The sequence below is a fragment of the Lonchura striata genome, chromosome 14 (assembly GCF_050655825.1).
Source record: "Lonchura striata isolate lonStrDom1 chromosome 14, ASM5065582v1, whole genome shotgun sequence".
Lineage (NCBI taxonomy): Eukaryota > Metazoa > Chordata > Aves > Passeriformes > Estrildidae > Lonchura > Lonchura striata.
In genome coordinates, this window is record NC_140716.1 from 8137683 (window position 1) to 8156511 (window position 18829).

Here is an 18829-nt window from a genome sequence, read left to right on the forward strand (position 1 = left end):
GGGGCGCTCGGCGGGGCGCGGCCCGCAGCGGTGCTGAGGGGAGCGGGCGGCCCCAGCCCGGGGCGGGCCGGCAGCGGGCACGGGCGGCCTGAGGGGCCCCGAGGGCCGGGGAGCGGCGCGGGGCCCGCCCGGGCGCTCGGAGCGGGGCCGGGCCGGTGTCCCACCCGCGCCCGGGCCGCCCGCCGCCATGGCCGCGTCCCGCGCGTTGCCCGGCAGCGGCTCCGGCCGCGCCCGCGCGGGGCGGGCACGGCGCGATCGCTTCCGGGGCGGCGGCGGCGCTGCACGTGGCCGCGGGAGGTGAGCACGGACCGGCACGGCACGGCACGGCACGGCCTGGCCGCCACAGGGACCGGCACGGCACGGCCCCGCCGCCACCGCATCCCGGGCCGGGCCCGGAGCGGGCAGACTCGGCTGACGGCGCGGGCGCGGTGGGCGCGGGGCTGAGCGGGGCCCGCACGGACAGCGAGACCCCCCGTGCCTCCCTGTGCTGGGCGGGGGCTCCCCGGGGTTTGACAGCGTGCCTCGGTGGTGGTGTAAACCGAGTGGGAATCATTGAGTTTATCAGTAAGTGGGTGCTAAAGGCTTCTGTGTTGTAACCAGTTCATTGGCGTAAGTGTCGTGAGAAAAGAAACGGAGAGCAAGGATAGGAAATCGCCCATAGAAGGAAATTGAGGGTAATGATTCCGGTGCCGTGGAAGGGTCGGGTGATGCTGAGCGGGCAGTAAAGCGGTGTGAAGTTCTGTGCTAAGTGAAAAGTCACAGGTACCTGGAAAACTACTCTGTATACACATGGATATGTTTTTCCCTTTAGAAAAGATATTTTGAGGGTAGGTATTTCTGTGGAAACCTTGTGCTCTGGTGCTGCAAAACAGACAAATAGAATCTTATAAACTAAGATAAGGTACACTAAACAACATGATAAAAATAATCACCCTAGTAAACAGTATTTTCTGTATGTGTCTGTATGTCAGTATGTTCTGCTTCCCATCATGGAAGGCAGACTGAAATTAGAAAGAATGTTAGGGACAATGGGAAATCAGGAATGGTTTCAGAATAAAGGAAGACCAAGTAGATTGGGACTTGTATCATCTCTTTGAAGCAGTTCGCTAATAGCTTCATTTCCTTTTTTAGAATGATAAGAAAGAAAAAGAGAAAAGAAATTAGTGAGGAGCCTATTCAGAAAAAGAAAAAGGTGAAGACTAGCGTTAAAATTGAGGAAGATGTTCAAGCTGTCAGTGAAACTGAGGACAATGGTCATTTCAAGAAAAAGACGAAGACAAAGAAAAAGGAAAATTTAAAATATGAATGCTTACACAAATGGCAACCAAAGAATAATAAGAAAAAGAAGAAGAAAGTTGGCTCTGAATTACTCAGAGAAGGTAATTTAGAAAGCTTTGTGAATAGAAAAGGTCATTTGGATTTACAACTTCAAGAAGAATCAGAGAAACAAATTAAAATAATCAAAAAGAAGAAAAAAAAAGTCCAGTGTCATTTCTCCTTGGAGAATAATGAGAGTAGTGATGTGGAGCTTTCAAATCATCGCACAGATGGTACTAAAAAAAATGAATTATCTTTTAAAAAAAAGAGAAAGAATACTGCTTCAGATTTGGAATTGGATGGTGAGGTAACAAAGAAAAAAAAGAAGAAACGCAGTTTTTTGTTAGAGGACATCCAGGACAGTGAACAAAGGCAATCTGCAAAAGTTGGTAAAAACCCCCACAAATGCACTTCACATGAAGCAGTTTCTATGGGTGAGGACTATGACACAGAAAATGCCCAGAATGGTGAGGAGAGTTATGTGAGAAGAAAGAAGAAAAAGAAAGGTAAATCTGATTACTTTTTACCACTGGCAGTAAATGAGGACTACATGCATCGAGTTCCTGGTAGCCCTACTGCATTAAGTGACTTCAGAAAAAGGAAGAAAGATAATTCCTGGGAATTTACATTGACAAGCAGAGAGGAAGAGGACAAAATTAAGAACTTTGGGCGTATCAAAGAGATGAAGAAGAAGAAAAAAAAAGCTGTTTCTTCCTCAGCCTATGAAGATAAGCAAGACTGCAGTCACTGCATTCCTGATAAGCATCTCCCAGCACAGCAAGAAGTTGAGCTTGAGGAAGAAGAGCTGTCTGGAAAGAAACACAGGAAGAATTTAAAGGATAATAATGAAGTCAGTAAGAAGAAAAAGAAGAAGATTAAGAAAAAGGAAAAGGAAAAGGAAACAACATACTCAGAAGTTTCTTTAAACAATGACAGTGCTTCTGAAAGCCAAAAAACACTTCTACAAAGCCATAAGAAGAAAGAGAGTGAAATGGAGCGAGCTCAGTGTGTTACAGGGGACACTGCAGATGGGGCATTATGCAGTAGTAATCCTGTACTCTGTGACAGAAAAAGGAAAAAAAGAGAAAAAGTACCACCACAGGACTTAGCTGAAGAACCAGGTTCAAAAGCAGTTGCAAGAGAGATGAAGACAGAATCGCCATGGAGTGAGTCAGGGGTAAGTTGCAGAGAGGAGAGTAGCTTTGCTCCCTCCTGCTGAGGAGCTGGAAGCCTTTGGGGCAGAAGCTTTGCAGGCTGCTCTGCCTGTGGGTAACACTGAGGGCCCCACTGGGTGTGGGGATCAGGATCAGCTGATCCATTTCAGCAGGTCCTAGTTCAGTTCCCAGGACATTCTGGGCTGGAAGGGACCACGGGGATCATCACATCCAGCTCATAAATGAAGGGCCCATACAGGGATCAAAGCCCAGCTGAGCTGATCTGTAGGGAAGCACTGATGCCTGCTGCTGTCACCATGCAGTGCTGCAGTTGTGAAAATGTAAATATTACCACTAGCAGCAAGTATTGGCCCCAAAATAAAGTGGGGTTGTACAGTCGTAAATGCTCAGTCGCTCTGAGCAAAGTGAAAACATTCCTCATCACACAGGAGTTGAATTCCATGTCATTTACCCTGAGCAGTGGTAACCTGGCAGCATGAGTTCATCTGTTTGTTGGACTTTCCTCAAGCTTTGCTGCTGTCATTGCTGGAGTTAGGTAATATTAGAAACAAAGGGAAAAGTTAGCCAAAACCTGTTCACTAATTCCAACAAAACAGAGAAAAAAAATCTTAGGAATCCTAGGTGTAGACTGGACCAAGAGCATTGAAATACAAATTCTGATAGAAAAATACTAAAGACCTAAACACACAGTTTTAATTAAAACAATAAATCTATGCAAAAAAATAAATAGATGTAAGAACTGTGTGAATTGTAACTGAGGATAACTGGGATTGTATCCTGACTGACTGGTAAAGGAAATCCCATCCAAGAGTCTTGCAGTACTTGCCATTTCTGAGGTAAAATTATCATGGGGAGGAACTGATGAAATATTTGACATACAGACTTTTTTCTTTATATAAATGAATATATATAATATTTCATATCAAATATTTTAAAGCTAAGGGTGCCAAAAGTTAGTACCTACATGCCCAGCTTCTGTTGTCATCATTGGAAATTCAGATGTTAGACGCTCAGAAAATCAAGAGGTATCTATTGTATTTTTAGCTGCTTAAACTTAATTTTGAAAACGGCACATTGCAAGTTACTAGGAGGTTGTTTTTATTCCTGTAGATAATAGGAAGCTGCACTCCAGTTGCTTGCTATCAAGAATTTTGAATGCTTGGCTTATTTAAATTTCAAGCACTAGTTAAGAAAGTATCACAGAAGAATTTTGCAAGTTAAGGGTAGACCATAATGTGAGCTGCTTTTCACTTCATTTGCTTTGTCATGCACTCAGATGCAGTTACCTCAAGTTCTATGGAAACCTGGTGTCTAGTGCTAATAATTAAATCTAGATTCATGTGGAGACCCAGATACAGGCTTTTTTCACAGGGGCTTGTGAGGGGAGTGTGTATGCTTATCAGTCATGAGGTGAGCAGATGTTTGGGGCTTTCAAGGTGGATTTCTCCTTTTGACCTTTCAAAGGACAAGGTGGTTTTATTGCTAGATATATTTTCTAATTAAATTGCATTGCCTTTTTGAGATTGTCAGACATTATTTGGATTTTGCAGCTGCTTACATTGTGTGGAGGCAAGATAAGCCCTACAATGACATGTAAACTTCCATGACCAGTTAATATGGAAACCACAGCAAATACCTTGCAAACTGTTGAGAAGAAGGGAGTAGAGTGATGCATGTTTTGTTCCTCTTTCCCATAGGCAGCTCCTTTAATAATATCAAACTACTCAAAAGAAAACCTGAATATTGAGAGGTCTGTGTTAGTCAGCTCTAGCAAGTTCTAGTTCCTGCCAGGCCAAAAGACACTGCACCAATAAATGGCTGATAATGTGCTCTTGCATTTAACTGTGCCAAGTCCTGAAATGTTTTCATCTACAGCATGTCACATGCTCTGCATACCTTGAAAAACCTTCTGTTGGGCTTGCCCTGCAAGTAAAAGAGCAAATTTTAAAAATGTGGAGTGACACCCATTTAGTGATTGGTGTTTTTCTCGTTGGATCCCATTGCAAACAGCTCAGGCAGTGAGGAGTGAGGACTCTTTTTACTGCTTTGATGCTGTTTGCCAGCAGACAGCATAACCCTACCACATGTGAATGTGCTCCTTTTCCCTGAAGTTGGAGGGAGCTTGGCACACCTCCATGGGGTACTTTTTTCCACTCAGTAACCCTCAGCATGTCAGCACTGTGCTGGGAATGAGCTGGGATGGGGGTGCTCCCTCCTTCCAGCTAAAAAGAAAAAATATGCTGCAGTTGTTTGCAGAGTCCTGTCAGGACAGTTTACCTGCTTGTTTTAATATATCTGAAAAGACAGTACCAGGCCATCTAGAAGTAAATTGGGGGTTGTTTTTGGCTTCTTCTGTTCTTCCAAGAGCATGAGCTGTCCTTCCTGCAGACAGTGTTCTCGCATTTTTAATAGTGCATGTACTTGTGTGTGTGTGAAAGCAGTGTTTAAAAGGTAGCTTCAGAAAATGAGGTAAATCACTGATAGCTTTTAATATAACTAAAGCCTCAAAAAAGTAACAGGAGGTTCTGCTGACAGAAGTATGTTACAAATCTTTTCCTTGTCGTTTCCCTGGCTGTTTCATGCTTGGTTTATTATGTTAGCCGTATCAATAGATCTTCTCTATGGCCACTTTTTCCAGGCTGGTCTAAAGCTTATGGCTCTCATTTACCACTATCCTGGACTTAATACTTACCCTGCTGTACTGGCTGCCCAAAAAGCTTCTCCTCATTACAGATTTGGAAGAGAAAGGCTGGGAGCAGTGGTTTAGGCACGCCAGTCACTGGGAGCTAAAGCTGCAGAAGGGCTGCGCTTCGTAGAGATGTGATCAGGGTGTAGTTGTGTGTGGACTCTCAGATTTACCTCCTGCCATCCAGCACATCCATTCCTTCTGGGGCTGCTCTGTCTCTTCCATCAGCTCCTGTTCCTTGCTCTCAAAGGTGGAATGCTGTGCTGCTGGCTGCCATTGTAGGGGACAGTTCAGGTATGAGTCCTTCCTGTCCCTGTGCTCCTTCCACACTGGGAGCTCCCTGGGCACCGTCATCCACAGGGGAGCACAGTGCAGCTGCCTCTTGGTTGGCTTTTGTTTATTGTTTCAGAGAGACCTTTATTTATTTTAACTCCAACTTCTAACTTTTTTTTAACTTTCACTGTCTCTGTGCCTTTCTTCAAGTATAAATTTAAGCTTTTACAAAATGGTTTAATTTGAAATTACTCTGCCTGCAGACATTAGTGTGCGTGCCAGTGTTGTTGGCAGGTTCCTATTAAATGTGTAAATCTAAAAATCATTTATCTTGATTAAAGAAGAAAATCTCTGAGGTTTTTCCATAGGAATACACAGATTTAATTGGCATTTTCATCTTAGAGCTGACTATTTCTTCTTGCCCCTGAATAATACTACTGATTGTTTACTGTTTTAACTACTTTTGTGGTAAGAGCTGTGTAAATTCCAATTAACCAGAATGTATAAAAATAATCATACAAGCTTTTTCCTGTTCTACAGGAACATCTAGATGACTGTGTAATTATTGTGCAGGAAAAGAAAGGAAACTGTGATGAAATTAACATAGACAAGGTATGCTTTGTCCTAACTGGGTAAGATCTAAAGCAAGTCAGCATTTAACATATGCATAGGAATTGATACCAAAAAAAACTGTTTTGTTGCTTATCTGTACCTAGATTTCCCCAAATAAAGCTCTGCTTAAAATGTGCTTTATGAGTGGGTTAAGTCCAAAATGTACAGTCAATGTCAGAAGTTACTTACTAAGTTAAAGGCACATTTCTTTGTGCCTCTCATCAGTGTTGGCAGTTAGAAAATTAGACTTACCTGATACAGAAACCACTCATTTAACATACACTAAAAAATTACGGTTCTCATGTTGAATGTGTGAAAGGATCCCATGCACCTTTTAATTATCCTTGCAAAATTCTGAAAATAACTAATTATTTTGGTTTTCTCTTATTATTTCATTTTGAATTAATTGTCATTTAACACATGGGACACAGTCTAATGCTGCATGTGGAATTTTTCTGCACACTAGGTAAGGCGGCAGGCCCTGCAAGAAGAAATAGACAGAGAATCTGGCAAAACCAAGGCTCTCAGTTCCAAAGTGGGACAGGTAATGTATGAGTTTAGACCTCAACCTGATGGAAATACTGCCTGTAAAAAGCACTGTGCTCTTTTTTGTATGGTGCTCATGTACAACAGTGTTCCTTCTGACTGCAGATTTCAGGTCATGCTATAGAAAAGTTGGTCCAATGCCAAGAATCTGAGAGCTGAGCAGTGAACTCCTTGCCATTGCACAGTGTTCCAATTCCCATCATCAGTCCTCAAAAGCAACATTTTTCTCTGGTTCCTCTGGAGAATGGGCCATCAAAAATTGCTACAGAAGCATTTTCTGCTTACTGTGAAATACAAGTAATTTTTGGGTTATAGATGCAGCAGTCACTGAAGTGTATCTGATTTCTTACCTGCAAGGCTTTGCACACATTCAGCAACAGGGACACACCTGGAAAGGTAAAGGGAGTGGCAAATGTTAACACACGTGTGATATGTAGAGTCAGTCCTCTCATGGCTTCTGCATCTTCCCTCCACCTCTTTGGAAGATGATTCCTGATTCTTTGCTTTTGCATCCTGCTCAGCCTGGCTCCTGACAGATTCACAGTAAGGTAGTGGAAACTTGCTGCAGTATTTAGCCAAGGGTAAGAAGATTGAGGTGGAAAGAAAGCTTTGCTAGTAATTCCGGCTTCTGTTGTTTTACAGGACTGCCAGAATGCCTAGAAAGCTGGAATATGCCTTAAAAAATGCCAAAAACAACTTCTGTAGATCTAACATAGTGGGAGGGAGTCTGCATAGCTCTGGAACTACAACTGTCTAATAGACTCTGAAGTCATTGAGAAAAATGACATCCTTGGCAGGAGATCTCAGTTCTTTGGCACTGATCTGTCTCTGTTTAGTAGTATGCAGAAGAATAGAAGCTGTGAAAACTTAATTCATCAGCTCCACAAAATGAGCTGGAAATGCTTCAGCAAAAGCTGGCTGTAGTGCCTGCCAGCAGCTCACTTAAAAACAGAGTTTTGACAAGCCATAATTATATTTGCATCTGTGCAGACGTCTCCCATTGCAAAGGGAGGAATTATATTTATCTGTCTTGTGAGTATCTGGATGTGTGCATGTATGTGTGTCACAGACTGGGCTTGTGCAGCAACTTGCAAGGTCGAAAGGCTGAACTATTATGGGTAGCTTTCTTTCAATAGCAGGTATTCTGGCCTGTGATAGTGAATGATACTCCAGCCTTGCATTTTTTAATTTTACAGTTGTGTAGCATGCTGTGTGTCATGTTGGCTGTCTGCTGGAGAATGACTGTTTGATGCAAGCTGCAACTGTTCTGTTGGAAGGATTTCAGGCTGACATAAGCATATCACTGAATTCACTTTTTTTTTTCCTTTGATGTAGCCAGCTCAGTCTGTTTAATTAATAATTGGACATTCTGCCATTTAGTATCATGCCCAATTTTAAAGAAAAAATTCTGAGTAAATCCTGCCAAAAGCATTTATAAGTGACTGCAAAGCTGTAGCTCAGGAGTCAAATACACTTGAATAATGAAGCCTGTTCTTAAGTAAGCCAAAAGTTCATGAACTCTGTAAATCCTACAGTGTATCTGGGTTTTCCACAAACAGCTGAAATCTCATTTTGGCTGGGTATTGTCTCTTCAGAAAGGGGCCAGAATCTACAGATAGAAGAAAAATCTTGAAGGGGTGAAGTAGTTCAGAGAGTACAGTTAAATGCAAGTACAGTAAATACAAAGAGCACAGCAAACTGCAAGGGAGGGAAGGCTTTAAGAGAACTAGAATTAGTCCTGTTGGATAGGGGAGGCCCTCTGGTTTTGCACCCTTGCAATATTAGTTGTAATTAGTAGGATTAGAATGCTTAAATTTAAAAGTGGGATGAGAATTACTTAAAGCTTGTAAGCCAGATTGAACAGTGTCCACAACTAACATAACACTGCTGAAAACAGCAGCTCCCTAACTCGGAAGTGGAAGAATGAAAAGATAACCCTACAAAGTGACAGTAGAAGAGGATTAAGGCTGACAGTTTTCTTAGAATAGGAGATGCTGTCTGGCTGTTGGAGCAGAGAGGGAGCAGAAAGCCAAGATTGCTAAGGACAGAGGGGAAGGAGAGTCTCAAAGCTCATTAACCCCTGGCTCCAGGTGAAATGGCTGAAATGCTGATGAAGGTGCACTCAGGCAGAGTTGGGTCAGTCTTTTACCAGATCCCTGGAGAGGCACTGCCCATGGAATAACACTTCCCAGCTCTGCCCCCCTGTCAGGCAGGCCCCCCCTGTTTGTGTTCTGTTCTCATGGTACCCAGCCAGAAATGATCTTCCTTGGTCTTGGTAGTTTTAAATTTTAGTGTTAACTTTGTTTTGCCTTACAGGATACGAAGCTTGGACAGTGGAGTACAGCTACTTTTAAAAGTTCTGAGCAACAAATGAAGTTTTTTAGACTGATGGGTGGCTTTAAAAAAGGTTCTGTGCCTATCCAAAGTCCCTCAGCAAATACAAACAAACCAAATATGGCTCTGAACCAGGAAGGGCAGGAGAAGTTACAGCAGGCTCTGAAGATGGAGTTTGATAAAGCAATGGACTTGAAGCAACGCAGAGGAATTGGTCTTGGATTTCAGCCTAATGCCAACAAAAAAGTATATATAGACAAATATGCATCTAGATCCATAAAATTTGAAGATTAAAACTCAGAAGTAATAAAGACGTGAAATTTATTTTTGCCTTCTACATCTCTTTACTTGAAATAAAATAACAAAATGCTGAAGAAATTTCATTTATGAAGTACTTGAACAACTGCATGTACCAGTGGAGCTGGGTCCTCACTTCATCCAAACAGTAAGTTTTTCAAACCTTTATCATGTTCTTCAAGGCAAGAGACAGCCTGCTTTAAAGATTGAAGATGTGTGCCATGCCTGCAATTAGTTGAAATTCAGTAGTATTTTTTTTAAATGCTGATTTAATAAACTTATTTTTTCTATATCATAAGTGATTCAAAAGGATTTCATTGTTTTGTAAAATCTTCACATTTTTTACACAGTGGTACAAAATGATGGTGCTTTACTTTGAAGACACAGTACTGGTGTGCCCTCAAATTTGATGAGGGCAGACTTTTAACTGATAAAGTAATTCTTAAAAATCTAACATCTTCCTTATAATAAGACAGCATTGAAGATCTCTGTATTTGAACTATGCTCTGACAGTTGGATTTTCAATCAGCAGCTGTTATCTAAAAATGAAAGTATAAGCATTTTGGAGATTAGCACAAACAGAACTACCTTTCTTTAAGACAGCTTCACTTTTCCACAAGAGTTTTCTGCAATGGACTGCTGTACCTGAAAGCATCTGCCTCCAGCAGAAAACACACTTAACAAAGCAGCACTTGGTTCTGATGCATTTTGGGCAGCTCTGGAGAGGAAGTGAAAATTCTGCTGAGACTCCACTTAAGGGGTTGCCATGAATCCATTCCTGTATCTGGGAAGAGGAAGATGCTCTTCCTGCAGGGTCTAAACTTCTTGGAGAAAACCTCCTCCTTTAAGGTGTCATTTAAGCCACCACTACCTCAGCATGATGCTGATTTGCATCAGTGCTGTCAGTGTTCAGCACCAGCTTCCACCAGCCCTTCTAGGTTTTGGCTCTTGTTTTACTGAAATTCAGGTAGTTAATGTTCTGTTTTCTCTTCTGGTTTGAAACAAATGCTGAATTCAAGCCCTCAGCTGCAAGGAGTAAAAAAAAAAAAACACTAAGCAAAATTAGTAATAGATGTAAGGTCTTAACATGGTTCCTTACCATGGGGCAGAACGGATGAGAGAGATTTTATTAGCAATAGTAACAGTACATGTAACTGAATTCCAGAAGGGTAAGGTGATAGATTTGTATACACAAACACCCCCAGAACACACAGATGAGCTGCAAATTGTTTTATTCAGTGATAGTGCTCTTTGCAAATATAGAGGACTTGGCATCATTTCCATTTTCCTTTCCAACACTTAAAGATCCTTCTACTTTACAAAACATCACTGGACTAAAATGCAAACATAAACATGTCTATGTAAATGTATTGTAGAAATTAGAACGGTAACACCTCAGCCATTTTTCTCTGCTACTGGAGCCAGTCAGACAAATGCTGGCAGCATCCCAAAGCAGAGGCACAACTTAGTCTGACTGTTCTATGGAAATGCTGCTTTCTGCAGAGGAGAATGACTGTTCTGCAAGAGGGATGAAGTTTTGAGGCTGTGAACTCATTTGTACAGACTATCTTCCTTTTTTGTTAAAATTACAACAGATCTCAAAAGGCTTTTGCAACCATAGAGGCTCAAGACACTGCTTACTCAATGTAAATCAGCATTTAAAATAACAATACTATGGTAAAACTGGATACAGAAACTCAGGTTAAATTATTGCACTCAGAACAGTTTTACCTTTGCTGTGCCCAAGTAAATTTGTCTCAGTAAGGAAAATAAAAATACACTGAACTCCTGCAGTGAAAATGTAAATCAGTGATTTCTGGCCTTGGTTCCATGCTCCCTTGTGCAGGTGACTCCTTGGAAGAGGCACTCATCAGGTCCTGGACTGCAGAGGAAGCCGGAGGGCCAAGTCTGTGAAATGACTCATTTCAGGTTGTTTGCTTCTCCTCTTGATGTACTCTAGGGTTTTCACCTAGATTTGAAAAGAAAGGTATTTGGAGATGTTCAGTGTCTTATTTCACAGCCGTCAGTTCATCTTTCTGAAGGTGTTTTATCATGCTCATTATCATGTGTATGTTTCTTACAGGCTCTCAAATGCCACTTTACAAGCTTTCACCAGGCAGTTCCTCCACAAAATAAAAATGCAGCATTTCTCTTCAAGCTAGTTTTCTGTACTGAACAAAAAGTTAAGAACAATCAACACTTTCAGATTTCTTAATGCCTGTCATACTATTAAAATTCTAAAAAGATGCAGACCACTTGAAATAAGAAAAGCTGCTTGTTCATTAAGAAGCATTTAGAAGAATAACTTGCTGGGGTTTTAAAATAACTTGATTTTTTTTAAGTTAGCTTGTAAAGAGATGAGGTTTATTCAGATCAAGAAAATGTTACCTTTTCCCAAATAAAGAGTGGGAAAAGATATTAAAAACTAAAACCTCTCTGCATTATCTGTCTCACTCCCTTACCATAGTCTTGGTGTCAGCAAAGCCATGCTTCTGAGCGAGGTTCCAGAGATTGACTGAAAGCTGGTTCAGTCTGTTGTTCCGCAGGTCCCCATGAGCCAGGATGGTGTTAAAGAAATAAAGTGCCAGCTGGCTCTGCCGCTTCAGGGTCTGGGATGAACACAGAAATATTCCCATGTTACTGTCCACTCATCCCAAAACACCCAGCTTAACCTCACCAGCTTCTCGGAGCCCTCACAAGTTCAAAGGACACTCCTTTTGTAACACACAGCAATAGTTACAGACAGAAGAATACAGAGTTTTCATATTCCATTCAAAATGCACCAAGCAACACTAGCTATAAATCAACATAAGCTGCTGTGAATAAAATAATTACTCAGACTGCTATGTGTCATACCACTTTGGCACAGCACAGTATGTAGGTCTGACACATTTACAACTCCAGACTCCCTACAACTGCATAGAAATCACCCTCCCACCAACCAGCCTTGCACTTAGAGCACCCTAGCTGTAAATTTTTAGAGACCACTATCATCAATCTAAATGCAACTTCAGCCTTTTTTTTTCCCAGTCTATTTCTACTTTTATTTATTTATTTAACCAAAGATGTTTTTTTCCTGCTATTCTTTCACTGAAACTCGGTGATATGAACATATTTGTACCGTATTTGTAGCTACTTCCCCTAACATTGCTGAGGAGGGACCTTAAGGTGCATAAGAGTAGTCTTCCCCACACAAAGCAGAGAGGATTCACTGCTACATGTTCTCTTGACCTGAAACAGCTTGAACTTTACAGAACTGTCCAGAACTAAAAATTTCCATTCCAGCACTGTCACATAAATGAAGCATTCTCTAATACTGTGAAAAGACCACACTGTGTTAACAATAAGATGCATTGTTCTCTTCCAAGTTGCCATTTTGGTGAAAGGATTTTATTGTGAGAAAATAATTTATTTTCCTTTATAGCTTTTAAAGGAAATGAACCAATATAAACACAAAATCATTAAAGTCTTGTTCATTTAAATGAGCAGCCAAGAAGATGAATAATAAAAGGTCACCAACACTGAAGCAATCCAAATACCAGTGATTTTATGACCAGCTTTACTTTAGCACAATTAGAGCTCTCTGACAATATTCTCATCACTTCTATTTCCTCAGCAACAACAGCTTCCTCAAACAACTATTCATTCTTACAGAGCAATTTTTATCTAAATCTCTCAATGACTTTCACTCAACAAAACAAAACAAATGGTCCCTCTTTGCAAATAAGGATGGCCAGAGGAGCAAATCCAAGGCTGCAGAGGCAAAGGCAGGCCAAGCACCTGTATCTGTGCTGCTTAGCCTTAAATCAGTTTTCTATGCAACAACAGCCTCAGTGAACTAACACAGGATCTCCCTACTCAAAGTGTGCTTGAAAGGAGAAAACAAACAAAAAAAGCCCTTTCAGAAACCGTAGATTTCAAGTCCTACAAACATTCCTACACACAAATTCCATACAGGAGTCAGATGCAAACAAACCCCTAATATACAACCCACAGTCCTGAAAATTTTAAATTTTCTTCTAAGACCTGGAACATTGGACATTCTTAGCTGTGCTAGAACGGTTGTTTCTGCTGCACTGTTCTGAAAAAGAACTATTATTCCCTGAGGTGATGTGTACAATGATGCAGAGGATTTGAGCAAAGGATATTTTCATCTTATATCTCTGCTATTGCTCAAGGAAGGACAAACAGGATAGCAAAAGCAGAGAAAAGGCTAAACTTAGCCCAGTGTCCTCCCAATATGTATCACTTAACACATTCTGTATTGGCAAACACTCTGGGCTACTGTGCAAAGAGCCCATCTAAAAAATTCCATCCCATCCATCACGCCCTGCCCTCCCATTCCAGGCCAGGAGCCACAAGATTTCTATCAATAGCAGCCATCAGTGAGGGCTGATTGGGAAGCTGTCCATTCTCAGAAACAGGTACATGAACAGAACACCGAGTTCTCATTATTTCAGCAAACATCAGTCACCTGCCTTTCACATACAATCCATTAAGCTAGATTTGATCCCTCAGAGCCTCTGAATTCCAATCAAGAAATCCAATAAGCTGCCTAGAGTTTATTTTATATTGAACAAATATACTAAAGTCAGAGTAAAGACAAAACAACTATTTCCTCCCTCTGTACCTCTCTCCTGACATCATCTCAGTGCCTGGGATGTGAAACTTTTATAATTAGAGGTGGCTTTTATTGTATTTTCCCCAGTAATAAACTAACTGTGAATTCTCACTTTGCTCATTACAGAATTGGACATCATTAGGTGCCTACCACAAGCCTGCCTACGTGATGGTCTCACTTTCCAAACAAGTTAAAATACCCAATTTCCTTTTGTTAAGAGGTTCCTGAAGCTTTTGAAAAGACCAAGTCCTGGTCAAAGGTGATCTGTTTCTTCAACTCCAAATTATTTTTGGTTCTGTATTGAGTAAGAACTGAAGTAAGAAGCTGAGTAAGAACATACCTCCTCCTTTCCCAGGGTTTTCAGGTGATCCAGGATCTGTGACACCACTGTTTCACTCAGTTTATTAATTTCAGCCAGGAACTTGGAGTCTCCACCATACAGAGCATCATTGGAATCAACTGCAGAGATGAATTCAAGCTCAGGCCTGGCTAAAGAGCTATACATTTATTTACTATTGGAAACATAATATATTGATAGAAGACCACATTTGGAAGTCAAAACAAACTGCATATTATTTTTTTTTCCTTAAAATAAACCCATGATTACCTCAAACTGATGGATAGAAATTCAAAAGGCATATTTTCAGTTTCAAAGACCTTAAAGGATTCTTAGGAGGGAGAGAGATCTTCAAGTTTTTACAGCTTATGTAATTGTGATTTTAAACATGTCTTTTGCCCTAATTTATTTATGTTCTATTAAGAAATAGGGTAAAAGAAATGTTTAGGTTTAAATATATTCTAGGTAAATCAGAAAGCACAAAAGATGAAAGATAATCCCCTGTTTCCAAGTAAACTTTAAGATGCTAAGGTACAAGGTCCACCTAGAAAAAAACCCCATTGCTCCACTACAGGGGAAAAATTACTAATTTATATTTCCACACTTCTCTCCATTAAAATCTAATTAATTTAGATTTCTCATCTTGGGATTATGCAGCTATTTCGGTCATATAGAAAATAGAGTGAAATAAAAAGCTAAATCACACTTCCTTACAAAACTTGAACAGCAGATTTACTACAGAGTAGCACTTCCACTGACAGCTATTTTCTATGCTGCTAGCTGCAAGTGGTATTTTGTCATGGGTGGTAAATCTGGCAGAACTGCAGAACACATTCCAGCCTTCCCCTCTGTGAAAGTCTGTGCAACTGAAAGAAAAAGTCAAACCATCTTGGCCTCTCTGACTCATTAATCTTCAGGGTGCTTGAAAGGATTTTTATTTATTACTCCACCTTAATTCAGTAATCTATAATCAGAAGGCAAATATTCAAATTTTAGAACATATATCAAAATATTCCAAAAATTATTACAAGAAAGATGATAGCTGTTTTTCAAAATGTAAAATCTTTAGAATTTTCTAGCTATTCTGAATATTTTTGTAAGATACTACAATTTCCAGAACTCAAAGCCTGCCTTCAAAGTATCAAATACATAATTTAAATAATGAAGACAAGGCTTTACATCCTGAAAACTGGAGTTGTTAATAAATGTGGATGAAATACCAGTGATAAGTATAAATCAAGTTAATGCTTTTAGACTTAAATAAAACCCTTCATATGCATAATCTTTACTTGAAAAGTTCACATTTATGAGCATTTGCAACAACACCACCAGAAGCAAACCAAGTAACCCACTCTGCACAGATTCACTTTAAAAAATAGACTGCAGCTGTTCAGGAGCCAACTCCTGGGATTATTCTAAGTTACAATACCTGGAACTGGATAGAAAAATAATCCATTCTGTGAGACTCATTACCACTGGTCTTCATTAACTGGCTGTGGTGATTAGACAATACTACAAATGTCCTGGTGGAATGCAAGGAGCCAGAGCCCCCCTTAGGTATTACCTTTATCTACGTGGTAGATAAATGCTTCTTGAGTCATTGCAGACAGCAGATGCAAAACGTTGGTATAAATCCTGACTTTGTCATCACTGTTATCCTCCCAGGTATAATCCTGGATCACATTCAGTAATCCTCGCACAAGAAACAACACTCCTTGTTCTGGATGGTCCTACAGAGAAGAAAAAAGATAGGTCAAAACCAACACCACAACCCCAGAACAAAAACAGGATTATTTGCAGTCATTCGGTGGTGTAGAGTCACAGTTTGAGCTCTATAAAAGCAGAATTACAATATAATTAAATCTGACAGCTACTTTTCTTAAGTGTGTTTCCTGCAAAACCTTTAAAATTTTTTCCAGTTTCCATCTAAAATTCCCATTTAACCCATAATTAGAACATGATCCAGTCAGCCTCCACAGACAAACTTTGAAATGCTTTGTTTTGTAGTCATGGGGGAGCAGTACAAAATTAATTGTCAGCTTCTTAACAGCTAAGCCTCTAAAATTAAACGCTGGTAGATTTCATTATTAAAATTGTATCAGTAAGCTGTAGTGTATTACTCATGTAATTAGGAGATTCAGAAGAACTCCTACAGTGGGAAGTCAGTTATAGACAATAAACAATCTTTTCACATGAAATGAAAAGAAAGACTCTGCTTTTCATAAGCTGGGAGTTTTTACAAGCAGCTTTATACTGCACTGGGCTAATTCCAGCTGGCAGCTGGAGCAGTGGCACCAAGACACACAGGACAAATCCCAGTCCACTGGGGACACTTCCTTTTGATCTTCTGTAAATAGGGAACAAAGTTAGGGAAGCTAATTTCTGAATGCTGGCATCTCATCTAGTTATTTTTCCTTCCTGAATCTGAGAGGTTGTGTCACTCCCTTCTTCAATCACCTGCTGATGATGCCAGTCACCCCACAGCCTTCCCTCAGAGCCTGACTCCTGCACTCATGGAAGCAATGACAGCCCAGGGGCAGCTTCCCCTCCCCTTGCAACAGCACAGCACAGCCTCTCCACCTTTCTGAACTGCCACTGCAGCAGGGGAATGCACAGCTCTGACAGCAGGGATTTGGACAGCACCACACTGTGTGCTGCTTCACCAAACAGGCAAAGGAAAAAGGAAGGAGAAAACCATAAGGGAGGTTTCAGTGAGCAGGAAAAACCCACTCTCTCCAAGAACAAATGAATATACAGGTAATTTACAGTTCCCCCTCATCTTTTAGGTATAACTAAAAATACTGGAGAGAAAAATTACATCTCTCTCTAAACTTGACAGTTAAAAACTGGAAGGATGTAGAATGGTAGTACTTTGTGAAATATTCATCAGAAGAGGAAGGTTACGCCAAAACACATCTTCTAATTATTGTTTCCACTCCAATGATTAGGCAACCTATACCAAAGTAACTGAAACTAGTAGGAACTAGAGCTCTATATTTCCCCCCCCATGTATTACAGATTTTTGAATACTCAGCTAATTAACCAGTAAATGATGTCTACACAGTTAAATAATGGTGAGATTTCACTCTGCCCCAAATCCACTTCTAGTGAGGTGTTGCTGAGAGTGGCAGGGCTGTACCTCCACCTTCACACAGTTCTTCTGCCTCCCCATTTTGCATTGGGGTGAGTGATTTTGCAGTCAGTGAGCACAAGAGTTCATCTTTTCACAGAAAACTAATCCCTGCATTTCCCACTCCAGAAGCCCAGTCTACTCTAAATTTTTAAACAAGAAAGTCAAAATAGTCTATACTAACCTGTGTGCTACTCATACACACTCAACTTACCGGAACAACTAATAATGTGGAAAAGAAATTACACAGGAATTCCAGGAGGAAGGCATCGGAGGGTCGCATCTTTCCATCTACACTTATCATTTTTGGCACTTCAGGAACAAGGCTCACTGCAGCTTTGAAAAAAGCATCAGCTACAAAATAAAAGTAGAGTTGTTGTCATATCACTCCAGCTGTGATGACAGCCATGCCTGTAACCCAATGATTGTTTTGAATTTCTTTCAGAATTCGAAGAAATTACAGAAAATGAATGTGCTGAACTGCAAAGAAACCCAAGACTCAGCAGTGGTCTGATTCTTGAGAAATCTGTTAATTTGAATGAAGCTGTTTCTCCAAAAGAAGTTCCCACATCACTCAAAACTTCTGAAAGTATAACTCTTCTCCTTTGCATAACATGGAGACACCATCATTTCATATGTATTGCATATATATTAAGAAATTAGCACAGGATTCAAAATTGACTTATCAAAGAAAATTCTTATGCTAGGAGAATGGAAAAGGTTCATGTTATTTTGTTCACCAATTCATACACAAAAAGCTGTTAAGTTCTATGGAAGTACCAACAACTTCATATTTCTAATTATTCATAATCCCTAAAAGTAAAATATTAATATAGTACCAGAACCTGGGGTATTGCTGGTTACCTAGATAAAAGAGTATTTTCCAAGAATCACAATATAGGAGTAAGAGAAACCATCCACCATTACAGCCTTGGCAAAATAGCTATTAAGAGGTTTTTCATAACTCTTTACTATGTCTCTAATCTTACAAAAACATAAATTCCAAACACTAGAACATCTATTCCTACGTTTTTTAATATTCACAAATAATAAGTAACAGTATTTTCCCTCTTACACTAGAAGTCCTCCTATATATGCTGGGTTCACAAAAACAATTCTGACAGCAACACTGTTTTGCACTTTCTTGGCAACATTTCAGAATATCCAAGTATCCACATTCCACTCAAGTTGTTGAGCCATATACTTCAAAGCATCCTTCAGAATTAATATTGTATCTTTATTTTACAGGAACAGAGACCCAGGCCATGTAATCAGCTTTTATCAAAAGCAAAAGGAGAATTCTTGGTGAAAGCCAAGAGGTGTTACATGGCTGGGCTGGAGATACCACTGACAGGCAGGCATGGGCATTTCCAGGAGCACAGCTTGCTCTGGAAAAATTCATTTGAGACTCCAAGCAAATTTGCTAAATATAGTACCAACTGATATCTAATTTAAGCTTATGAGGAATACCAGAGAAACATGTGCTTTGGAAAAACTGTAG

At 40.3% G+C, this 18829-nt stretch overlaps 3 protein-coding genes across 10 annotated transcripts in view; 1 reads left to right on the plus strand and 2 right to left on the minus strand.

Annotated features, from left to right (window-relative positions):
• The window catches only part of IQCK (IQ motif containing K), a 38234-nt gene extending 37988 nt beyond the window's left edge, over positions 1-246 (minus strand). The window contains exon 1 of the mRNA XM_021539797.4: positions 165-246. Within this exon, the coding sequence (XP_021395472.2) occupies positions 165-189 (25 nt within the window). The 5' untranslated portion in view covers positions 190-246. The remainder of the gene's footprint in view (positions 1-164) is intronic.
• Positions 188-11671, plus strand: KNOP1 (lysine rich nucleolar protein 1). Of its 7 annotated transcripts, none has more exons than XM_085592322.1 (6): positions 188-297; positions 1132-2494; positions 5992-6063; positions 6530-6607; positions 8926-9388; positions 11087-11671. In XM_085592322.1, exons 1-5 carry the CDS (start codon positions 188-190, stop codon positions 9235-9237), a joined length of 1935 nt encoding a protein of 644 aa, XP_085448448.1. In that variant the 3' UTR covers positions 9238-9388; positions 11087-11671. The 7 variants fall into 7 exon arrangements, with proteins under 7 accessions (XP_085448448.1, XP_085448450.1, XP_085448449.1 ...); XM_085592324.1 differs by having other exon boundaries at positions 258-674; XM_085592323.1 differs by having other exon boundaries at positions 258-564.
• The window catches only part of VPS35L (VPS35 endosomal protein sorting factor like), a 44112-nt gene continuing 35738 nt past the window's right edge, over positions 10456-18829 (minus strand). For both annotated transcript variants that reach the window (XM_021539798.4, XM_085592306.1), the window contains exons 27-31: positions 17543-17682; positions 15763-15928; positions 14202-14320; positions 11703-11849; positions 10456-11209 (exon numbers count right to left, since the gene is read on the minus strand). In XM_021539798.4, the coding sequence (XP_021395473.2) occupies positions 11111-11209; positions 11703-11849; positions 14202-14320; positions 15763-15928; positions 17543-17682 (671 nt within the window). In that variant the 3' untranslated portion in view covers positions 10456-11110. The remainder of the gene's footprint in view (positions 11210-11702; positions 11850-14201; positions 14321-15762; positions 15929-17542; positions 17683-18829) is intronic.

Bases quoted from the DNA above. Each gene is read 5' to 3' on its own strand.
- KNOP1 (XM_085592322.1), top strand. From the start codon at position 188: ATGGCCGCGTCCCGCGCGTTGCCCGGCAGCGGCTCCGGCCGCGCCCGC. The intron at 2,495-5,991 runs GTAAGTTGCAGA...CCTGTTCTACAG, and splicing joins CGCCATGGAGTGAGTCAGGG to GAACATCTAGATGACTGTGT. The intron at 6,064-6,529 runs GTATGCTTTGTC...TCTGCACACTAG, and splicing joins ATGAAATTAACATAGACAAG to GTAAGGCGGCAGGCCCTGCA.